Source organism: Nanorana parkeri, unplaced genomic scaffold (assembly GCF_000935625.1).
Source record: "Nanorana parkeri isolate BGI_ZX_2015 unplaced genomic scaffold, ASM93562v1 scaffold1255, whole genome shotgun sequence".
NCBI classification, from domain to species: Eukaryota; Metazoa; Chordata; class Amphibia; order Anura; family Dicroglossidae; genus Nanorana; species Nanorana parkeri.
In genome coordinates this window covers 346,254-368,399 of record NW_017307523.1, presented here as the reverse complement: position 1 = coordinate 368,399, position 22,146 = coordinate 346,254, and the positions used below count along the sequence as shown (strand labels likewise).

The following is a 22,146-nucleotide window of genomic DNA, read 5'->3' as shown; positions in this document are numbered from 1 at the left end:
ATTTAAAACAATTTTTTTGTATTGGCACAAGTACCGTAGATTATCATGAGGGACAAGTAGATTTGGCCCCTGATTTAGCCCTCTGACAAGTAGTTTTTTTTTAAATTTCCATACCCCTGAACACGAACACTCAGTATAGAGGATTCCTGTTCATTTAAAACAGGGGCTGCAGAAAAAGAGATTGAGAACTTTGTGTCCTCAATCTCTTTTTCTGTTTTAAATGGGAAATATCAGGGGTCTGTTTAGACATCTAATATTTCCCCGCAGCCCCTAAAAGTAAAGTTTTTAATAGGATTTTTTTTTTTTTAAATGTGAAAAAGTTAAAAAAAAGACCCTTTTTTTTTTTTTTTGGTTTTCGTTTCGGTTTTCATTTTGGAGCACCTCCTAGTTGTGTTTATATGACCGGGCTCTGGTACTTATTTTGAGCCAAAGTAATTGATATAGGCTCAAATATGTACAATAAATTTATTTGTTTACATTGTAATAAATTACATTTATCCCAGAAATTTTATTAATCCGATATATACATATATTTATGCACGTAAAATAACCGTTATGGGTCAACTATATACCTTTTTATATATTTTTTTTATATATATTTAAAAAAATATATATAATCAATTATGTTTTATATGTAATGTATTCATGTGCGGTACATCCTACGTGGGTTTGCATTTTTTCCTGTTGGACGTGTCCACACATAGATTTGATGGCTGCACATTTTATGCTCACAGGCATTAGTGATATTTTTAAAAGCCTTTTATATAGTTTATTTCTATTTCACCATAACATAATATTCCTCATATGATGATTTTTTTAGTTCTGGAATATGTTTAATTTTTTTAATATATGTATATACTTTTTAACGTATGGTAGTCTGCCTTTCAGGTAGTCCTTTGCAGTCTGGTAAGAGTCACTGATGACCAATACTCCTGCTCTCTCTTTTTTCAGTTTGATACCTGAGCCTTTTACAAGTCTATCAGCCAGCTATTCTAATACTGACACGGAAGGCGGAGCATAATGGAGGAGGTTTTGTTCCTTCCACGCCCCCCCATACATATTCATAGATTTGTGACCTGAGAGGGGGAAGTAGGATATGGTGGTCCTGATTGGCTCCGGGTTTGTCCCGCGTAACCGGAACACTACTTTCTGATTGGTTTGGGGGACCCATATACGGCAATGGACGAAGGCAGACAAACATGCTTTGAGGAAGGGGGCGTGGCCCCGGAAACGCATTAGCAGTCGGGACAGAGACATATTGGCCTGTGTCATCCCCATGTCCCGGTGAAATGACTCATCCTTCGTATTTGGAGGCACAGCCTCACTTGGCACTTTTCAAGACATATAGTTTGTGAGTATAATCTATGACTATCTCTATAATTTTTTAAATAAGGCGAGTTTACACTAGGGTAGGCGCCCTGTCTTATTTTGTTTTCTAGCCTTGTTTAGAGTCCAGCTGTGGTAAATTAAATGGATTGGACATGATTTGGAAAGGCACACACCTCTCTATAGAAGGCCTCACAGCTGATTGCACACTGTATCAGAGCAAAAGCCATGAGGTCAAGGGAGCTGCCTGCAGAGCTATGAGAATTGAGCTATGAGGATTATTGCAAGGCACCCATCTGGGGAAGGCTACAAACAAATTTCTGCTGCACTGAAGGTTCCCAAGAGGACAGTGCCCTCATAAACTGAGCAATTAGGAGAGGGCCTTAGTAAGAAGAGGTGACCAAGAACCCGATGGGATTTTGACTTACTGAGCTCCAGAGAGCCTGTGTGGAGATGGGACAAAGTTCCAGAAGGACAACTATCACTGCAGCCCACCACCAATCTGGCCTTTATGGCAGACTGGCTAAATGGAAGCTTCTCCTCCGTGCAAAACACATGAAAGCCCGTTTTGTGGAGTTTGCAAAAAAGCACCTGAAGGACTCCAACTGTAAGGAACAAGATTCTCTGGTATGGTGAAACTCTGTCAAAGATTGAACTGTTGGGCCTCAATTCTAAAGGTTATGTCCAGAGGAAACCGGGCACCGCTCATCTCCCGCCCAATACCATCCCTACAGTGAAGCATGGTGGTGGCAGCATCATGCTGTGGGTGTGTTTTTCAGCATCAGTGACTGGGAGACTAGTCAGGGTTGAGGGAAAGCTGAATGGAGCAAAGTACAGAGATATCCTCAATGAAAACCTGTTCCACAGCGCTCAGGAACTCCTACTGGGCCAAAGGTTCACCTTCCATCATGACAACAATCCTAAGCACATAGCCCAGACAACACAGGAGTGACTTAGGGACAACTCTGACTGTCCTAGAGTTGCCCAGCCAGAGCCCTGACTTGAACCCTATTAAACATTAGGGTTGCACAGATACCAAGTACAGTACTCGGTACAAGTACGAGTACATGTACCGATACTTTTGAGCTCCAAGACTAGACTAGAGAAAAATTCAAAAATTAGGAGGCAGCTGTCATTTGTAAGGAGCACACCGAGCTCCTGGGATTTGTACATCTCTGTTTTAATGTACTATTTTGTTTTTATAAATAAAGGGATGCACAGATACCAGTTTTGCGAGTACTTGTACTTGCCTAGTACTTACAAGTACCAGTACTGATACATTTTTGTTGTCATGTGACAGTTTTTCTAAAACAATACAGACTAATGATTTCAGGACAGTGGTGGGGTGCCAGAGCCAGGTCCCAGCTCCAACCCTGGTAGTTCTCATGAAAATGACAAGTATCTGCACTGGTACTCGAAAAGTATCTGTGCATCCCTATTGAACATTTCTGGAGAGACCTGAAAATTGCTGTCCACCGACAGTCTCCATCCAACCTGACTGAGCTTGAGAGGATTTGCAAAGAAGAATGGCAGAAAATCCCTCAATCCAGGTGTGCAAAGCTTGTCTCGTCATACCCAAAAAGACTCAAGGCTGTAATTGCCACTTAAGGTGCTTCAACAAAGTACTGAGTAAAGAGTCTGAATACTTAAGTACATGTGATATTTTAGTTTATTCTTTTTAATAAATTTAGATATTCAATATTTCTAAAATTCAATTTTCACTTTGGATTTATGGGGTACTGAGTGTAGATTGTAGTGTCAGGTTGCAACTTAACAAAATTGAGAAAAGTGAAGGGGTCTGAATACTTTCTGAATGCACTGTATATACCAGACTTTCTCTGTGTAACTTTCTCTGTGTAACTGTCTTTAGTCTGGTGACTTGATTTACAAGATTATTATCTTAAATATTATACCTCTTTCGAGCACTACCCACTGTAACAGGAGTTTTGAACTGTACCTTACTCTCACATTATGCTTTCAAAGTTGGACTTTCTGGCCTCTGTGGACATCAGGGATGCCTACTTGCACATCCCCATTTTCCCACCTAATCAGTGCTACCTGCATTTTGTTGTGGGGCCACTTGGTTGGCATCTCAGGTCTTCCTGCAGTCCTAGCTCTACTTCACATGTTAAAACTATGCATCTGGTCCTAAAGGAGAACCCACAAGTTGCTAAGTAGGGCCAACTGCGGATTTTATTAACTTCTCAATACATTTTATTGATTATTTATACAAAATATAACCAGAACACAAAAATGCACTGTCACCATCACCATTTAAAAATAAAATTTTGAACACTGAATACATTATAGGTAGGTCTCATACTTATTAGAAACCACTATGATGTAATAATTACTAAATCAAGCTCCATTATATCTATCTAGCTTGCTGATAAAGTCCAAGCATTGTGCTCAGCAGCACCACCTGATTTAGGGCTCAGTCACACTAGATGCAGTACGTTCCGGCCCGATTGTGGCCAGAACGCACTGCCTTGCATTGCGGCCGGCTCACTTTTTACTGGGGTAGGAGGGGGCGTGACGGGCCATTCAAGTGAATGGCGCTGTAGCCACGCCCTCAGTCCGCAATGCGATCCGCTGCACGGGATTGCAAGGCACATTGTGCCTGCGGTCCAATCCTGTGCTGTGCGATCAAAATTCTACAAGCACTATTTTGATCGCACAGGACCGGACCGCAGGCACAATGTGCCTTGCAATCCCGTGCGGCGGATTGCATTGCGGCCGGAGGGCGTGGCTACGGCACCATTCACTTGAATGGCCCGCCATGCCCCCTCCTACCCCACTAAAAAGTGAGCCGGTCGCAATGCGAGGCAGTGCGTTCTGGCCAAAATCGGGCCGGAACGCACTGCATCTAGTGTGACTGAGCCCTTAGGGTTAATTAGACCTAGAGCATTTCCAGAGGGTAGATCGTATACTTTTCAACTTTGTTCATTGTGCAGCCATATATCACAGCTTTGATATTATAACAGTCTTTGGTTTAGGGCTGCAACAACTAATCGACATAATCGATTGGCACAGGGACGTGGGGAGAAGTAGTAAGGAGGAGCAGGTGTGGGGGGATGACAGCTGCCGATAGACAGGCCCGATCTCAGAAGCATGTTGCTGGAAGACTGCTCAGGTAAGCCTGCACTTTCCCACCACATGGTGCTCTATAATGTATTGCTGGGATAGAGGGATTTGTAGCCCTCTATAGCTGATGGTACATGGTGCTGTATATTATACAGAGGAATACAAATCCCAGCAATACATTATACACTGTATGTATATTGTACTATTGCTGGGATTTGTTGTATTCCTATAATAGCTGGTGGTATTCTGCATTGCTGTATAGAGGACTACAAAACCCAGCAATAATGTTATACAGCGCAATGCAGAATACCACCAGCTATAATGTACTATTGCTGGGATTTGTAGTCCTCTATAGCCGGTGGTATTTTGCATTCATTGCTGTATAATTTTACACTTTTTATTTCACTATATTGCACACCACACTTTTGTTTTCTTTTTTACTTCCACCGCTCCAAGCTTGCTCCAGTGATGAATACAATCTCAATACAAACTAGTAGTCCATCACTGGAGCCTTTTTTTTTATTTTTTTTATGTACTTAATTTTTTATCCGATTTAACCAATTAATCGAACTTAATAATCAGCTAACCGATTTTGAAAATGAATCGTTAGCTGTAGCTCTACTTTGGTTTCTTTATAACCAAATGTAAATAATGCTTGATTTGTATCCAGGTTTTCCAAACCAAACACTGTGTTGCTGTGCACACCACAGTTCTAATGAACTGCTTTGAGCTCAGTGTTAAAATTAGCTATGTCCAGATATCATCATTTGTTCAAGACCAAGTACAAGCACAAGTACTTTTCCCTCAGGTACTTGACGATACCAATTACCTATGCTTTTTCTTAAAGGGACATGTGCAATTTTTTTCAAAAAGAATACAGACTAATGATTATAGGGCAGTTACTCTATAATTATGAAGAACTGTAACTCATTCCATGATTATATAGTAATAGAGAATGGCAACTGGCTATAGAGGACTACAAATATGAGCAATCCATAATTATTCAGCAATGGAGAATGGCAACCAGCAATCATGGCTTGCTGAGATTTGAAGTCTTTTATAGCCGGTTGTCATTCTCTATTGCTGTATAATCATTGATTATACAACAATGGAGAATGGCAACTGGCTGTAGAGGACTACAGATCACATTAGTCTGATTTATACTGGGGTGCAATCTCCCCAGGGCTGCGTGTAGATTTCACCAGGGATGTGTTTGGGTCTCGCCAGGGATACATGGGCTCTGTGCAGGTGCCGGGTTCTCCGGGGCTCTGCATGCGGCTGCTGGGCTCTCTAGGGATAAACGGGTGGGATCTGGACTTGTGCCCGGCTCCAGGACAGTGCTGGTGGGTGTGGGGCTGTCCTGTGCTATGCCGGGAAGGAGGAGAAGGCAATGTGCAGCTGGATAGGCACTATCAAAGACTAGGATCCCAGCACACTCAGGACCTCAGGCAGCAGATCTTCCTGAAAAATTTAAAGTGACAATATTATCAGCCTTTAGTATGCCCTTTATCGGCACCGATACTAGTATCAGTATTGGGACATCCCTAGTTTAAAATGTTGTGTTTGGAGAGAATCTGCGTACAATGAAGTATAATTCATGTCTGTGGTGATAAGTGGATGAGATGCAAGTAAAGCTGCTATACATGGCCCCACAATAAATACAAAAACTGTGGTGAGCTCAGTAACAAAGTGCTCGGTTTAGAAAACTTAGATGCAATCAAGCATTAGTTAGGTTTGGGTTCTCCTTTTGGGTCCCAATACAGTGTTTTGAAACAGTTTTTAGCTACAGGCCACCACCCAACATCTTAGTATTAAGGTGAGACTGAATCGTTTGATCTATATTAGTAGTTTCCCTCTGATGTTTTAATCTTTTCAGTCTCGGGGTATGCATATTGTGGGATAACCATACAATCTCCTGTTAACCCCTTCACAGCCTATGACGGGATAATCCCGTCATGAAGTCTGAAGAGGTTACAGAGACTCCCGGCGGCTTTTAGCCAACGTGAGTCTCCTCCGTTTTGTAGAGCCGGCGACCGGCTTTACAGTAGAAGCGATTTTAAGTGCGATCTGCGCTTCAATAACTTATTTCATGTGTAAAGGTTGACACTGGGGGTCTTTTGGACCCCCAGCATCACCTTAAAGAGTACCTGTCACTGCAATTATGCTATCACATGGGGGGAGGGGGGGCGTGTAAAAAAAAAAGTTTTTTAAAAATATTAAATAAAATGTAAAAAAAAAGTAATTTTTTAAAGCCCCCAGCCCCTGTGAGCAGGTGCGTTGTCACGAAAACACGCGTCGGGTGTGCCTACGTACAAAAACGACGATTGCGCTACACATGTTGGGTATCACCGTGCACACCGGAGTGAGAGCAATCATTCTAGGGCCAATATTTACAGGTATCTCTAAACTGATGACCTTTGAGGGCTTTTAAAGTGTTGTGTATGGAATTTTTGGGGTACTGAATACTGTCGCAGTTTCATAGACGTATACAATTTTTAACCTGGGCATATTGGGTATCTATTTACTCATTGTAACCTCATCTATATTTGACAAAAAATTATGGTTTTATATTGTGTTTTGGGGCACTAAATTTAACTTTAAGTGCATTTTTCACAAAATGTTGGGGTTTGATAATAAGTTGCGCTAATGTCGTGCAACGTCGAAATTTGCAACTGCCACCGTTTTATTCTATAGGGTCTTGGCTTTAAAAATATATGATTTTTGGGGGGTTTAAGTAATTTTCAGGCCTAAAATGTGGATTATAACATGGGTGCTAAAAATGAAAAAAAGGCCTTGGTCCTTAAGGGGTTCAATTACCAATTTGCCCAGACTCTTATCAGCCAATGTCCAATGGACAGAGCAGACTCTGCAGAGAATTTCAGTTGGATCCTTCAATTTCCACAAGTCCTCTCTGGACATGACCCATTGTTTGGAGTACCTTGTCCTGCTATTTGATATGTCCTTGTCAAGGATCCTCCTTTCTGGGGACAAACTCGTGTCTGTCTGCTCACATGCTTGAACCCTTCTCTTCAAAAGCCATGTATGATTTAATTTTTGTATGAGGGTTCTGGGTCTGACGGGGCCTCATTCAAGGCAGTACCATATGCCCAGTTTCACTCCAGACCATTACAGCTCAACATTCTATCCACTGTCCTCATTCCTCAGTCATCAGAATCTGGATCCAGGGAGTGATTTCTCCACCCAGAGGTGTTGCAAACCCTTTGCCACAAGTGGGGCATGCCAGACATAGTTCTCTGGCATCCATGTTTAACAAAAATCTGGACAGATTTTCACCAGGTTCAGGGACCCTCAGCTTTCGCAGTGGATGATCTGGTGACTTCATGGGATCAGTTCAGCCCCACTTACGCCTTTCCTTCTTTAGAGTTCCTCCCTCATTTGCTCCACAGGGCCGAGATGGAGGGCTTACTGGTGAACCTTTTTTTTTTTACCTAACCTAAGCTAATTCAAATGTGATTAAATTACTTGCAATGAATGCTGCTTCTTGATGTTTTAAACACTTTTTTGTTTGTTTGTTTCTGGCAGAATCAGCTGGTCCCCTGAGCACTGGTCCTGATATCCTGTTTTAGGATGGCTACATTCCCTTGCAGGGTCCTATGGAGCTATCCTTGTGTGTGCTAGTAAGCTGTGTGTAATTCCACAAACAGGCACAACAGGGCAAGCCAGTCCTTTCCTTCATTTTCCTCCTTCCTCCTTCATCCTCTCTCCTCCCTAGTAAATGGATGGTTACTGGTGTCTACACTGTCCCTTGTGATCTTGTACTGGACAGGAAGTTCAAGGAAGCCAAGCTGAGAGAGTTGGAGATAGCTATTCAGAAACATGATCACTGAAAGTGCTTGGGCAGAAATTTAAGAAATGCTTTGCTGGGCAATGTCAATTTGTGTTACTCCCCCTGCCGCGCCAAGGCCAGGTTCCACACAGGAGATAACAAGCCCCTGTGTGATAGCAAGGTAGACGGCTACTTCCTCCGGCGTCAATCCACATTAACAGGACGCCGGAGGAAGTATCTGACAGCTGGGGGGAGGAGTTGCGAAAGTTAGTTCTTTCAACTTTGGGACATTCAATGATCGTCTACAGATCCTAGATCCTGTACAGTACAAGTAAGAACATAGGATTTTGGAATTGCCTAGGAAATCCCTTTCTTTGGAGTAAGGTACAGGATACAAATCCCTCACCTCCCTGTTTTGTTTTTTTTTAAATGATATCTACATTGCTTGCTACCAAACTGACCGTTTCTGGTAATGGGAGGAGTTATCAAGGGGATGTCCCTGCAGCTTCTTTTTTTTTTGCCTGTGTCCAATAGCGTGAAAGTAACTGCATATAACCCATGGTTAAGACTACAACAATCCTATTTTACAATGTCTCCTTTTACTTTCTTTTTAAAACAGCAGGGTACTTAAATGATCATTTACAATTCTACACCTAAACTTTTAAAAAGTGGTTGAAATATGGACGGGTTATGTGATACATGGCCCAGATACAAATGGGCACTGCTGAAATTATTGATCGTAAAACTCTATGGTTTAACTTCTGTCTGAAGATGTATTTATAATATATCTCTGGGTGTTTTTGTGCCATTGTGAAAGCGATATGTCTTTTTTAAATTGTTTTGTAATACTATTCTGTTTTTGAAAATAAAAATCATTGAAAGTTGAAGTTGGTTTAAATAGAGTCAAATCGTATGAATAACATCATGGTCTTCTTCTTCCCCGAAAAAAACAAACAATTCAGTCTACAAAAAACAGTCTAATGTTGTTAGTCCAAGTAAACTGTATTTCAGTTTTCTGCATTTATACATGAGAAGCAAATGCATTAATTTAGCTGCTTCTGCCTGAGCAGCCAGGCAATACCTATAACAGTCTTGTTAGTCACAGCATTAGGAAGCCATGGGGAATCAGGGCACATACCGTGTTTCCCCGAAAATAAGACACTGTCTTATATTTTTTTTGGCTCAAAAAAACACATTAGGTCTTATTTCCGGGGTAGCTCTTATTTTTTTTTTTTTTTATTTGCAACAATCCACACTTATTCATGTAGAAAAGTCTACATGTATTCATGTACAAAAATATGGTAATCAGGGCTGCTGTACCTTTCTAAGAACAATTTGCTAACCAATCGCTGGCCAGAATGAGCGAAGCGCGCTTTCACTATCGATTCCTAACAGGCAGAGTGCATTTGGTATCACTCTGCCTGTGACAGGAGCCGGCGATATAGAGGCATCGGCTTATGCGGCTCTGCTCCCTCCGCTGCCATCTTGTTTCCTCTAGCTCTGGGTTCATTGGCACCGCTGATTCTCTCCTGCCTCTCCCGCGGCTCTTCAAGTTCCGCCCTATGCCACCACCACGGGCCCTGGGAATGGTCACAACTAGGTCTTATTTTCAGGGTAGGTCTTATATTTTAGCAATTCCCAAAAATAGTACTAGGTCTTATTTTCGGGATAGGTCTTATTTTCGGGGTAACAGGGTATCAGACTTTCTTAGCTTTGAGGCATGCAGACCACGTGGGGGGCTGTTAGGTGTAAAGTCAGTTTATGGCTTCTGGTCTGCTTTTATGTACTGGGTGCCAATCTACCACCTATGCGATGTGCTTTTTAGCACTCCGTTAATGTGGAAGAACTAAACTGCTTGGAGTTATCGCATAATTAATAGCAGTGTGAAATGTCACAGCATTTTATCTTTTGTGTTTTATTTTTCTTGCTCAAAAGCTGCTTTCATAGGTATACTGCAGGGTATATAACTTATTTTTTTTAAAGACTTAGCTGTGATTTTATGTAACCGAAGAGCAAGCACTTCATGGCAGTGTGATTTACCTGGACTGCTTTAATTTCATTGTAGTTTTTTGGCCTTTCCGGTTTTACATACATTTTATGAAGCCATTGGTGCTGTTTTGAAGTAGAATATGGTTATTGTTATTATTTTGGAGTGCTTAGCTAAAAGTTATGTTGTCCAGTAAAATATTCAAGTACGTGTCCCATGTTATTTACTACAAGGTAACTTTTTTTTTTGGCATAAATTCACCTCTTTAGGAAGAAATGGATAGCAATCCAATGGTGTCTTCCTTACTGAACAAGCTTGCAAATTACACAAACTTACCACAGGGCGTCAAAGAACATGAAGAGTATGAAGATCGTAAAAGAAAGGAAACCAAGGTAATGTATTCAGATTGTCTTTAAAGTTATGTGTGTTGATATTTGTAGTTTTGCATTTATATTTATGGTGATTAGCATCCTTGCCAAAAGACCACTTTTTGTAAATTTTTTTATATTTTGTAGGAATCGATTAAAAACAACCAGCCAACCTCATATGTTGTAAATAATATGTATGCAGCGTGGGCTGACGGCCACTTATAACTCTGCAGAAAAGATTTGATATATCATGGCTTGAATTTCCCATTATACTTAGAGGCGTATGTTAATAAAGCATGCTCATTTACCAGGGGACAGGTGAATGGGGCATAGTAACCGATTGAAACAGGGCTTGTACATCAAGTCATGAAGTCCCAGATCTAAATAGCAAAGTGAAAATTAGTAAGTGTCAAGGATACTGGCACAGGTGACCCCACACCTGCGCAGGTAATCACACAGGCAGACCAAACACGTGTGACCACACGAACCAGGCAAGTATGTTACACGGACCAGGCAAGTATGTTATATATGTATAGATTGTTTAATATACACAGCTGACTAACAGCAACAACCAACAACAGGGCTCAGGACAGCAAACAGACACAGGAAACAGGACTTCAAACAGGGTTCAAGGTTCAGGATTGGTAACAGGACTCACAGGAAACGAGATTCAAACAGGGTTCAGGACTCGCAGATAATAAGATTCAAACAGGGTTCAGGACTTACAGGTAACAAGGTACAATACTGAGCCATCGTCCTGACTGCAGGGAGGGTTTAAATACCCTCCCAGGAAGCAACAGGTGATGGCTAAGTGCTGGGAGACACCCGCAGGTGAGCACTGGAGCTGCAGGACCCAGCACCACCCAGTGGTCTGGTACCTAGCAGTTCCTGGATGGCTGGAGAATCCTGCAGGTGAGCCCAGGAACTGCAGGGCTTACCTCCAGCGCCACCTGGAGGCGCTCTGGATCCTAATAGTAAGTCATTGTGGGTGGGGCACAGTAGTAGTTTTGCTGCATGAGAGGTTATAGGAGGTATGTCATGCTTGCAGCAAGAAATCTGTATAACATGACTCAGTAGTTTATATTGTGCTCACTAAATTATTTGTTGGTAGCAAATATACAGAATAACGGGAGTGGTAACATGTCTTTGACAGGTTGTTACAGTTTATTTTAGTTGTAGGCTGTGAAGTTTTTGTCAACGTAAATTATGACAAGTCTCTAAAATGTTGGTTAAATAAATAATTTTGTTCCTGTGATCTTACTCTGTATCTCGTCAAATATGTAATGGTACGCTCACATCTATGTGTTTGAGTATGTGTGTTCAGGGCCACCGATAGGGCGGTACAGCCTGCCTTCCCGTACCCTGCCCGTACCTGGCCCAGACCCTATCAGGTCAGCAGGAAGGCCTGGTAGAGACTCATGGTGGGTGGCCCACACAGCTTCCTCCCACCAGAACTCCCTGCATTAACTGCTGCGTTGAGGAAGATTTTTTCCCCCCCTCTATGCCACCATCCCACCCTCTCAGCCAGCAGTACGACCCCACTGTGCCACCAGTTCCTGCCCTCCCCTGCCACCTCTCCGATCAGAACAGCATTTATCACTATGGCTGGACCCTGGGAACAAGAGAGCTGGTGGTAGTCATCAAGCTGTGTGAGCAAGGCCCCTCCCAGCCAGTGCTGTCAAACCATGGGGTGCGTCTGTGTTGAAGCGGCAACCAGGGGATCTGGTGGGCCTGAGAGGACACATGCTGCAAAGCAGAACCCTGAAAAGGCAGCACAGGAAAGAAGTCTTGGCCAGGGGGTGAGGGAAGGGAACCAAGCTGTTAAAGGGTGATGGCTAGAATGACAGGTCCTCAGTGCTAGGCTAGCAGTATTAGGAAGGCGTTGACTGTTTTCTGATGCCTACAATGCCAGATGCGTGTGTGTGTGTGTACTTCTGACCTCTAAACTCTACCTCACTATGGCCAACGGATGGTACTGTAAGACTTAAGGGGATAATGAAGTCACTAAGGTCCACTTCATCAATCAGTCTTTTATTGACATTTAGATAAACATGGTGTCACAAGCAAATGCAACGTTTCGGAACCACATTCAGTGGTTTGCCTTCATCAGGCGAAACATTGTGACAATCTGTTCAACAAATGTGGATATATACATCAGTGAATTAACCAGAACCCAATTAGTGATTGCAGCCACACCCCTTCTGATATCACTATGATGTAATTTTTCCGCCAAAAAAAGCACTGTGAACATTGTTGTTTCTATGCAAAATGAATGTATGTAGCACTCGGCATAAATCTAAGATTGTAAAGAGTTGATTCGATAGTGAAACATTACACAATTATGGGCACAAGCAGAGATTGCAGTGAGAGATCAAAATGAGCAGATGAGAGCTGTACCCGTCCTAAGGTCAGTTGGCCAGTCTCCATCCTTTTGTGAATACACCACTGCCCATGAGTGTATAGTGCTAAGGTGCTCAGCGGTGATGGCGTTCCCATAAAGGGCCCCACCAACTATTTCATTGTGCTTTACTTTTGCTACTATTGGCAACATATCCGACACAAAAAAGAGGACCACTTGTCATGTAGTTGCTGGCAACTCCCCAGTTTAGATCTTGTCATCTGCTTGTGATATCTGTGGCCTTCTGTTCGCTGTTTACATCTGTGATGCTTGCAAGTCCACTTCTGAGCTACCCGCTGTGGTGACCACATCTGAGCTTTCTTTGTTTTTTTTTTTGAGGTGTGCCTAGCTACCTCACCATTGAGTTGGAAGCCTCCCACAATTGGTCATTTCCACCATACATTGGGCCCATCAGTCAACATCTTGCAAGTTTTTTACCACTGCAACTGAAAGGTTTATTTTGAATGATGCACATCATTGGGTTTTAATTCTTGTTCATTTTTTCTGTCAGTAGGGTCCTTTTCCTTTCTCCAGCTGGGAGGGGGATCAGCATTCAGCTGTGTACCATAAAAGGACAGGTTTTGGCCTTGCCTATTCCATTCCAGAGACCTCCGACTGACCATTCTCTGCTTTGCACCTTTGTTCAGGAAGTAACTTGTGGTGTTTTTCTCCATGGGTCCTCACCTTTTTAGCTGTGGGATATGTACTTTGCTCTTTTGGTTCAAAAGCCTCCATCTGAATCCCTCTGGTACATAATTTTTACCTTGTCTCAGAAGGTGGCTTTTCTTATGGCTATCACCTTGGCTAGGACAGATTGAAAGCTAGTCCGCAAGGCTCATTTAATAGTTTTTCACAAAGGCTGGGCACACACCTTACAACCATCGCAAGACTTTTGTCTTGCGATGGTTGTAAGGTATTTTAAAAAACGTACGATCTGCCTATCTTGCATAGACAGATCGTACTTGCGATGATCGCAAGCCACGCCCCCTGCGGGCTTCCGATGACCGCAATGCCGAAAGGGCAATGTGCGCTTGCGCACACCGGCCCGTACGGCTGTTATCGTACGGACATGCCACAAACCCGCCGAACATCGTATGATGCTCGGCGGGTTTTCGAACATGTCCGTAAGTTTAAAGTCGTGCGACCTTACAGTAGTAGAGGTCGCACGACTTCCACACACCTTACGATAATCGTACGATCGCGGGATTTCCCGCGATGATCGTACAATTATTGTAAGGTGTGTGGGCACCCAAAGACGTACCATAAAACATTGGGAACCTCCCTCTCTTAATCTTACATTATGGGACACAGCTGTGTAATTCAGGAACCTTTGATTATGCTGCTGCCTTCAGGAGACTGGACACTGGCAAGCAAGAGTTGTAAGGACCACTCACTATAACCCTCCCAAGCCCAGAATGCCTCAGGTTTTGGTAGTGTCCTTTGGAGAATGGATGTCTTCTTTCTAGTCTGAGAGAAGAAAAAACTTATTTTTTTTTAATTTATACTTTTTGGTTTAATTAAGCTACTTTTTCTTGTAGAAAGATTTTTTTCAGTTGCTGCAGAGCCGATGGAACTTATTTTGCAGCTTCCAGATTGGCTGAACCCCACTGTGAAGAAGTGGGGCTGGCGTGTAAAGTGTTCTTGTACACTGGGCTCTGCAAAAGTCACTCTCCGAGACACCTTCACTTAGCCACAGGGTGCTGTTAAGTGCTGTGCTGCACTCACTGGTGGAAGCCTATCCCTGAAGACTCCCTAGGAATCAGGAATGAGACTTGTGCCATTAGCCCTGCCTATATAATTTAACCTGCTGTGGGGGACTGCTGGGTGCCCTTAGACCACTGGTGTGTTAAGTGCTTTTGCCCTTTTATTGAGGGCCTAAAGTTTGCTTTTGATGGAGCTTTTACAGGTGACTGTGAGTAGCCTTTGGGGAATCCCACACTTACATACAGCAGTATGGCGGATCATAAGTGCAGAAGAACTGGTCCTGTGAACCTTGCAGACTTGAAATCTTAGTCCTGGAGCAGCTTGCAGCATGTTTTCCAAAGACCCAGCACATAGTCTTGGCACTCTTTAAAGTTATCCTTAACCCCTTCTGAGGTTACTCCCTCCTCTGTATTAGCAAGGCAGGATTTCCCCACCACAATGTCTGTCTGAATTTAGAGGGAAAATTTCAGCTGAGAATGAGGGCAGAGTACCTGGCCTGTGTTTGTTTTTTTCCCCCAAAGTTTTTAATAAGTTTTAACATATACAATAGAACATGTGAATAACACAGAATTTGAAGAGAAGTAAAAAGGGTTGAAGAGTAAAGTAGAGGGTGAAAGCTAGAGTCTGGTAGCGGTAGGACCCCCCTTGGGTAGGGCAGAGCAATTAAATGGCTGTTATGCTATCAGAATGAATATCTGGGTGAGCATATGTTATCTAAGGGCCCCAAACCTTTGTAAATTCCTTCTGGGTGTCCAAAAGACACATTTTTTATTGATGAAAAATTAGCAATTCTGCATCTAACCCCCGTGAAGGGGGGCGATTTGCTTCTTCCATGCTTGTGCTATGGTTTGTTTAGGGGCCAGAAGAACAAAAACTGCCAGTTTGTGTTGAGTCTTCGTAAGATTCGGGAGTTAAGGTGTAAAAGTGCAAACCACGGGTCCCTGACTACATTGGTGTGGAAAAGAAATTGCAACAAGCGGAATGTTTGAGCCCATAGCCTGTTCACCATTGGGCACGTCCACCAAATATGTAGCGCATCACCTTTCCCAGCACAACCCCTAAAGTAGAATGCTGACTGTTGAGAATGAGAATGTGCTACTCTGGCAGGGACCATGGTCCACCGCATCATTGATTTGTAGGCTGTTTCCAGGGAAGTGATGTTGATGGTACATGATACCGCCGGGGTCCAAATCTGCTGCCACTCCGTGTCAGGCATAGACTTTCGCAAGTCTCTTTTCCCAGGCCAGCACGTAAGCATGATTTAGTTTGTTGGTGAGGGCATTGAGCAGAGAGTACAGTATAGATACCAGGTTAGGTTGTGAGGGCGTGTGATAACAAATATACTCCAATAGTGATAATTGGGTAGAGGGCACTCTGCCAGATAAGAGGGACAAGGTCCAATGTCTGAGATGCAGATAACGAAAATACTCCGATGGAGGTGCGTGCAAATTATTCATGATGGATTCCTGGCTACGTATCTGGCCCCCAATTAATAGATTATGTAGGTATAAAATATTGTGTGACTTCCACCAAGTGAACGCCCCAGAAGACTCAACAATGGTGGGAACAGCGGATTGCCCGAGATAGGTAAGTGGGGAGAGATAAGTTTGCCAAAATATTTAGTGCTATCCCATACTGAGAGGGAATGTCTCATCACAGGGCAAGGAGTCCTGGGGCGTGTGCCCAGCAGAAGCCATGGGAGCACTGTAGTCGGGATCGGAGCACAGAATGTATTCTCCAGCTCCACCCACAACAGCGCCTGTGTAGATAAGTAAAGATTTGGCAAGGGAGCTATCTGAGCAGCTTGAAAATATATTTGAAAATTAGGAAGACCCAGTCCACCCCGTTTCCTATGGGCATATATAGATTGTTTGGAGATTCTCGGTCTGGTGTTTCCTCGGGTGAAGGCCATTACCCGATTTTGGAAGGAACGGAGTGCAAATCCTGTAATCGCGAACGGAAGAGTCCTGAAAAGATAAAGTAGTTTTGGGAGTATTGTCATCTTGACGGCGTTAATCTTCCCTTTCCAGGATGAATTATGATGGGACCAAGAAGACATTAATTCCCTTAGAGTTTTTAACATTGGGATATAGCTAGTCTTATAAAGCTAAGTCTTTGGTTAAGGAGATTCCAAGGTATTCTAGGTTACAGATGCGCCAGGCAAATGTGAAGTTTCGTCGTAGGGAATCTCCTGTGGAAGTGCCTAAAATGTGGAATATAACATGGGTGCAAAAATTGAAAAAAGGGCCTCAGTCATGAAGGGGTTAAGGGCCAAAGATTTCTCCTCATTAAGGGTGAGACTCAAGACTTGTGCAAAGGATTTCAAGACCGAGAGCAAGTTAGGCAATGTAATCTGGGGTTTGGTAACTGTGAGAAATAGGTCGTCCACAAACATATTAGGTTTATCGTCCGTGTTTCCCAACAGTACCCCATGAATGTTAGTGTTTTGTTGTATAAGATGAGCCAAAGGCTCTATCGCAAGGATAAATCGGACCGGAAGAGGGGGCAACCCGGTCTTGTCCCCCTATTAATATTGAACTGCCAAGAGGAATAGTGGAGATAACGGGCACTGTATGAAACTCGGAGCCACTGTAGAAAGGTCGGAGGGAATCCCATTTTCCAAAATTATAGTATTAATAATCCCAGGAAACATTATCAAAGGCCTTTTGGGTATCCAGATATAAAAAATCCTTTAATTGAAATAAAAACCGAAAGCCACAAAAATGGATCCACTGCTGTAATCAAAGGGTCAATCACGACATCCAGCGTTATCCACCGCGACTTGTCGAAAATTTTAAAAAAGCCAGACGAACTCCTGCTGCAAAATTACATTCTGACAGATGCCAGGAAAATGTAAGCAATTGGGGCGGAGCTAGAGGTGACATCACCCAACTGTTTCCATTTGTCCAGCACCTGTCACACTACCTGCAAGTCCCGGCCAAATAAAAATAAATGGTCGAAGTTGGCCGCTCCGCCTATTTGTTGTCATTCAATGATGGGCCACTGTCCTCGGGTCATGATGTCACTGCTAGCGCTGCCCAAATTGCTTATATTTGCCGACATCTGTCAGAATGTAATTTTGTGGCAGGAGTTCGTCACGGTGGGCGTCGGGTTTTATTTATTTCGACGAATTGTCGTGGACAACGCTGGATGTCATGATTGACCCTTGGATTATGGCAGTGAATCAATTTTTTGGCTTTTTTTTTAATTAAAGGACTTTAAAAAATTTGCTTTTTATTTTAATTAAAGGATTTTTTTTCTTAGTGTTGGCTCTTTATTTACAATTTATTTGAACCCTTAGTGAATGAGTAGGGGTAATAACGTAAAGTATATGTTCTTTGCAAATATTTTAAATTTTAAAAAAACATGCACGCATTACTTATAAAATGTGATTATTCTTTTAGGAGACACGAATGGGAACCTTCATTGGAGTATACTTGCCATGTTTACAAAACATACTTGGCGTAATACTTTTTCTACGACTTACCTGGATTGTAGGAACAGCTGGAGTACTTGAATCTTTTTGCATTGTTCTTATGTGCTGTTTATGTGTGAGTATTTGTTTGCTTTTCCAGTCATAAATGATGTGCTTATTTATTTGAGAGCAAAAGCAGACTTTATTGAGGAATCTGCTTTTTTTACATGTCCATAGCTGCAGCAGATGGCTGCTCTCTGGACCAATCAAATGGGCAGGTTTGATATTCCTGTCCTATTGCTCTTGTTTCCCTTGTGAAAAACAGCAGCAACAGTATCCACCTTCCACTCTTCTCTCTATTTAAAAACCTGTAGATTGGCCCAAATATTCATGTTTAGTACATTGCTGGGCAACAGATGTTTGCATGATTAAATTCCTTTTACATGTACTGGTCTTGATTGTCAGGTAACTGATCAGGAAAACATTTTTTTTGTGTAAAGTAGATGTAAACCCTAACTGAATTACATTTAGTTTAACATTGTTAAAGCAGAATGAAAAGACAGAACTAGAAATCATGGTGCATCATAACAAAATGTTGGTAGGGATCCCCACTTGGCAGATCCTGGAGTATTAAAGGGTAAGGAAACTTTTCCACAAAGTTTCCTTACCCCTTTGCTCCATTCCCTGAGTAGGTCTAGCTCACCCTTCCTCCCCAAATTGCTGTACTTTCCAAGATCTCACTCTGAGGCCTGTTGCATTGTTGCCTGCTTTCGCCATCTTGATCCAATATCTGCACCTGAATGGTTTGGTTCCATAGACATCTATGCAGCTGGGAGATGAATCGACTTCTGTTAGTCTACCAGTCCCTTAGAAACCTATGGGGCTGAACTGTGCAGGATGAACGTCGGATCAAGAAGATAGCACATAATTCCTATTCCTTGAGTAGTGTTATACTTAACCCTTTGTAACATCTCACGTATCAGAATGTCCATCAGTGTGGCATGGCAGCTAAGCACAGCAAAAACAAAAGCAAAACAAAATACTTTTTATCTGAAGTAACCAGTAATAGTTGATGGGTTTAATTGCTTTGAATAATATATGTAGTAATTATTTATTTCTTTATTTTAGACAATGTTAACTGCTATATCTATGAGTGCAATTGCAACCAATGGAGTTGTACCAGGTAAGACAACAATGTAGCTGCCATGGAAAGGCAATTTTTTTAAATTCTTGCCCTACCCTCAATATTAAAGGGTTGTGCACAGGGCTCTTTTCACTCTTATATTAACAGCTGTATTTTCCTGGAAATTTGTATGCTTAGATATAAGAAGTGCAGTTAGTACAGATAATGCATATTGTATTGTTGGCATAACAGGAAAATTAACCAAATTTGCAACTAACTAACACATACTCATAAGAAGTACTAATATTAAATAAACCCTACAGGAGCCCGACTGTTTTTCCCCTCTGCAGAGCCTTGGCAGACCATACCCCAACCCTGCACAAAGGAAGATGCGGGGCTGGCCTGTAATTTACTCAGTCACTGGACCCTGTGGTCAGCGTCCTTCTTGGCACTTTGGCCAGTGCATGTATGTATTTAAAATTTGTGCTATTAGACTTCCCTTTGGCCTAGGGGCCAGGAACAGTACCAGTACAGCTTCTTTCAGGCACTATACTGGGCAAACGCACATGGTAGAGCTGCAGCTAACGATTATTTTCTCGATTAGCCGATTATTAATCGGATAAAATATCAAATACATTTTAAAAAATGGCTCCAGTGATGGACTACTAGTTTGTATTGAGATTGCAGTCCATCACAGGAGCAAGCTTGGAGTGGTGGAAGGAAAAAAGGAAAAAAAAAAAAAGTGTGGTGTGCAATCTAGTGAAATGAAAAGTGTAAAATTATACAGCAATGAATACAGAATTTCACCGGCTATAGAGGACTCCAAAACCCAGCAATAGTACATTATAGCTGGCGGTATTCTGCATTGCGATGTATAATGTACTATTGCTGGGTGTTGTAGTCCTCTATAGCTAGTGGTATTCGGCATTGCACCACTGTATAATATACTATTGCTGGGATTTGTTGTACTCCTCTATAGCTGGTGGTATTGTGCATTGCGCTGTATAATGTATTATTCCTTGATTTGTAGTCCTCTATACAGCGCAATGCACAATACCACCAGCTACAGAGGAGTACAACAAATCCCAGCAATACATTATACATACAGTGTATAATGTATTGTTGGGATTTATATTTCTCTTTAGCTGATGGTACACTCCGCTATAGAAGAATACAAATCCCAGCAATACATTATAGAGCAGCATGTGTGGGGAAAGTGCAGGCTTACCTGAGCAATCTTCCAGCAACTTGTTTCTGAGATCGGGCCTGTCTATTGGCGGCTGTCGTCCGCCAACACCTGCTCCTCCTTCTCCCTGCGTCCCTGTGCCGATCGTGGATTTGGGCGGGTGGTGAGCGTGAGGCGGGGAGGAGGTGCGGCGTGTGGATGCGGGCAGCGTGTCTGGCAGCGTCGAGCGTGAGGTGGGGAGGAGGTGTGGCACGCAGCGTGTATGTAGCCGTGAACAGGGCCAACCAATCGGAAGCCGATTAATCGATGATTGAAAAAGTTGACAACTTTTTCAATCATCGATTATGTCGATTTAGTTGTTGCAGCCCTAGCACATGGTGAATCATTATTGTAAAGCGCTGCGCAAACTGTTGGCTCTATATAAAGCCTGTATAATAATAATAGGCACGCAGTCACTGAGATTGGGCTCTACACTCATGGGAGATTATTTCAGTCAGTCCCATGCTCTGCTCTTTTACCTTCCCTTCTAGCTTAGGGGCATCATGTGCCCCCTCTGGGCCACCTTCCCCTGATGTTCTATCCAGAGCATTGGTTCTCAAATGGTGACCCAAAAGTCGGTTGCGACCCCATGTTTAGTGGGTCACAGCATGCCTTCCACTTTTCTAGGTGAGAGGCTCCTCAGCCCCCACCTTTTGCACTGTCAGTTCACACGCCAAAATATGCTGCCCGGCACCGAGTGGAAGCTTGAGGCGGAGTGGGCTGTGGCTATGGCAGTGAGGGAGCTCCATCCATATGTACATCTCCCTTGTGTGTCCAGTAGTGGTACTTGGACTGGAGTGACATCACATTCTGGCTCCGGCCACCGCTATGGGGCAAGGAGCTGTACAAACAATGCACATGTGGATGGAGCTCCATCACAGTAGAGCAGCCCACACTGGACCCCAGGATGAGGATCCACTCCAGTTCTCGTATGGTAGGGAGACTGGGTGAATCTTAAAAAAGAAAAAAGAAATATTTTTTTGGGAGTGTGTATGTCTGTGGTTGTGTGAGTCTGTCAGTGTTTTTGAGAGCCTTTTCACACTAGTACAGTGCAATACTCACACAGTCCCATGCGATTAAAGCACTACCATGCAATCACACCTACCACGTGTACTGGTATGGGAGGTGTGTTATGTTTCAATTGATTTGAATGGTACCCCAAACGCACGTCCCACCCACAGTTCAATCGCAGTGCGACTTGGGTCATAACTTAATGACCAAGGACAAATGTGGGTCATGAGGTTACACAGGTTGAGAACTACTGATCTAGAGAGTAATTCATCACTGTCAAGTGTGATTTTATGAGGAAGATTGGCTAATTTCTTTGATTTTTCTACAACCCCAGTTCCAAAAAAGTTGGAATGCTGTGTAAAATCTACATAAAAACAGAATGCAGTGATTTGCAAATCTTAAAAACACATATTTTAGTCACAATAGAAAATAGAAAACATATTGTATATTTAAACTGAGAAAACGGCAACAGGTCAGTAACATGATTGGGTATAAAAAGAGCATCTTAAGGTGCCCACACACCTTGCGATAATCGTACGATAATCGCAGGGAAATCCCGTGATCGTACGATTATCGTAAGGTGTGTGGAAGCCGTGCGACCTCGACCACTGTAAGGTCGCACAACTTTTATCTTAGGAACAAGTTCGAAAACCCGCCAAGCATCGTACGATGTTCGGCGGGTGTGTAGCATGTTACATAGTTACATAGTATTTGAGGT

The 22,146-nt window shown here is 42.7% G+C and overlaps 1 protein-coding gene across 2 annotated transcripts in view; it reads left to right on the top strand.

The window, feature by feature from the left end:
• The window catches only part of SLC12A7 (solute carrier family 12 member 7), a 152,125-nt gene that overhangs the window by 51,434 nt on the left and 78,545 nt on the right, over positions 1-22,146 (top strand). For both annotated transcript variants that reach the window (XM_018568866.1, XM_018568867.1), the window contains exons 3-5: positions 10,454-10,576; positions 18,059-18,205; positions 19,198-19,252. In XM_018568866.1, the coding sequence (XP_018424368.1) occupies positions 10,454-10,576; positions 18,059-18,205; positions 19,198-19,252 (325 nt within the window). The remainder of the gene's footprint in view (positions 1-10,453; positions 10,577-18,058; positions 18,206-19,197; positions 19,253-22,146) is intronic.